The sequence below is a fragment of the Cariama cristata genome, unplaced genomic scaffold (genome assembly GCF_000690535.1).
Source record: "Cariama cristata isolate BGI_N322 unplaced genomic scaffold, ASM69053v1 scaffold34207, whole genome shotgun sequence".
Lineage (NCBI taxonomy): Eukaryota > Metazoa > Chordata > Aves > Cariamiformes > Cariamidae > Cariama > Cariama cristata.
This window is the reverse complement of record NW_009625536.1, coordinates 381-2,568: the sequence shown is the minus strand read 5'-3', so window position 1 is coordinate 2,568 and position 2,188 is coordinate 381. Positions and strand designations below refer to the sequence as shown.

Sequence of the window (2,188 nt, the reverse complement as noted above, 5' to 3'; positions counted from 1 at the left end):
CGCCCCCCCCCGCCGCTCCCCAGTACGGCAGGAGCTGTCGGAGATACGGCAGGAACAGACCCGGATGCGGAGCGCGATGCACAAATACTACGAGGAATTGCAGGACATCACAGGTAAAAACCGCGCTCTCCGTCTTGACGATTTCTCCTCGTTTTTGCGCCAGGAGAGAAAAAAAAAACAAACCCAAAACTCCCAAATTTTAGCCCAGAAAGACCAAAGCGGTCTTAAGGATGGAAAAATCAAGGTGATTTATGCCAATTTTGACGTATCACCCCGCCGCGGAAGCCGGGGAGGTTTCCCTGGCAGAGAAAAACTGTTTATATATTTTTTTCGTCTCAATTTTGGGGGGGATTTCTTGTCTTTCCAGCGTTGATCTGCAGATCCGTCCTGGATAACAAGAAGTGCTCGGCCGGCTGGAAAATTTTCGAGAAAAGCTGCTACTCCTTCTCGACGGAGACGATGAGTTGGCCGGACGCGAAGGAAATCTGCGCCGACCAAGGCGCTCACCTGGTCATCATCAACTCGGAGTCGGAACAGGTCAGTCGACCGCTTAACGAGTGAAAAATAACCAATTTCTCAGCTTCCGCAGTGCCCCAAATATCCCTTTTCTTGGAGAATTCCTACTCTGGCAAACACAGGAACTCTAAATCCTTTTGATTTCAGCTCAAATTAACTAAGATTTGCCATCGGGCTGGGAGTTTTTTTGGAGGCGGAGAGAAGCGCCCGTGGCCAAGTTGAGTTCAGTCAACTACGACTTCCTTTTTTTTTAGGAAAAAGTCCTAAAAATAGAGCAAAAAAAGAAAAAAAAAATTAAAAAAAATCAACATCTCTTTTCCGGAGTGCTGCGTACGCACCCAAATTCTTCACTATTTACCAGAAAAAAACCTGCTGAGATATCACGATGATGACCGTACCCTAATTAACAAAAAAAACCTCGCGATGCTCCGTAATCCACCAGAATTATTATTTTGGGGCTCTTTTAACCGATTCTGCTTTTCTAGAAGTTTCTGAAGGACAATATTAACAACAGCAGCACGTACTGGCTGGGAGTGACGGATCAACTGGAGGAAGGCACCTGGGTCTGGACTAATGGGGAACATACAAGTATTAGGTAAAAATTCCTTCCGAGGATTCCCCGAAAATGGAAAAATAATCGGAAAAAAACCATTTTTTTTTGGTAGTTTTACAGAAGTCAAAGGGTTTAGGTTGCAAAAATTGTATTATCAGAGAATTTTCTTGCTGGTGGTTAAAATAACGGAGGTTTTTTTAGCGGTCTCCTTCCCTCAAAAGACAAATTTTTGAAATTTGAAAGCGCCGCTGCCCTGGGGCTCGTTTTTATTTCTTTCTTCTTTTCTCTTTTCCTTTTTTCTCCTTCTTTTCATCCTTCTTTATCCAGCTACTGGAACACGTGGAAGGAAAACAAGGACAAGGACCAGAAAGACTGCGGCGTCATCGGACCCGACGGCATCTGGAACGACGACAGATGCTCCCACTCCAACCACTGGATTTGTGAAAAATCCTGGAACTGCTGACCTCGGCGGGATTTTTTCCTTATTTCCAGACAATTTTTAATGCGCTCACGGAAAAAAAATTTTAAAAAACCCTGACATTTCAAACTTTCTGCTCGGGAGCTGGATGAACTCACACAGCTCCAGGAGGATCCGGAGGCTCCGCACTCCCAATTTGTGACCTGTTAATGACGTGCAAATCCGTTAGAAAAGAGAAGGGAAAAAAAAAAATTCAGTAAAATCCCTGTAACACCCAAACTGTGGGGAAAAAAAAGGGATTTTCAGTTAAAATAATGACTGTAAAATGGTTAAAAAAATCCCAGTTCTGATCCTCAGCATCGCTGAATTTCTCCTTTTTCCCCCCAGCTCAGCTGTGGTTTCTGCTTAACTCAGAAAAAACAATTTCAGTAAAAATATGTTTTTTTTTTTTCTTTTTTTCCTCCACTTTCCAAATCCTTTTTTCCCGTATTTATCCGTCCTTCCCCCAGTCACCAGGCCCCCTCTCTGTGCCCCGCTCTGGCCCCACAGCCAAAAACCAAAAAAAAAACCCCCAAATCCCAATTTTCCTCACTTGTACATTTCTTAATTCAGCACGTTATCACCCAATAAAACTTCTATTTTTTTTTCTAAGAAATACAGCGTGCGTGCGCCGTTCGGTTTTTGTATTTTTTTGCCCCAAA

General features: G+C 43.5%; 1 protein-coding gene across 1 annotated transcript in view; it reads left to right on the top strand.

Moving 5' to 3' along the window:
* LOC104164348 (C-type lectin domain family 17, member A-like) overlaps nt 1–1,532 on the top strand; it is a gene marked incomplete at its 5' end in the record, with an annotated part of 5,843 nt that extends 4,311 nt beyond the window's left edge. The window contains 4 exons of the mRNA XM_009703643.1: nt 24–113; nt 368–537; nt 1,002–1,111; nt 1,397–1,532. Coding sequence (XP_009701945.1) covers nt 24–113; nt 368–537; nt 1,002–1,111; nt 1,397–1,532 — 506 coding nt within the window. The remainder of the gene's footprint in view (nt 1–23; nt 114–367; nt 538–1,001; nt 1,112–1,396) is intronic.
* Between the last annotated feature and the right edge of the window lie 656 nt (nt 1,533–2,188).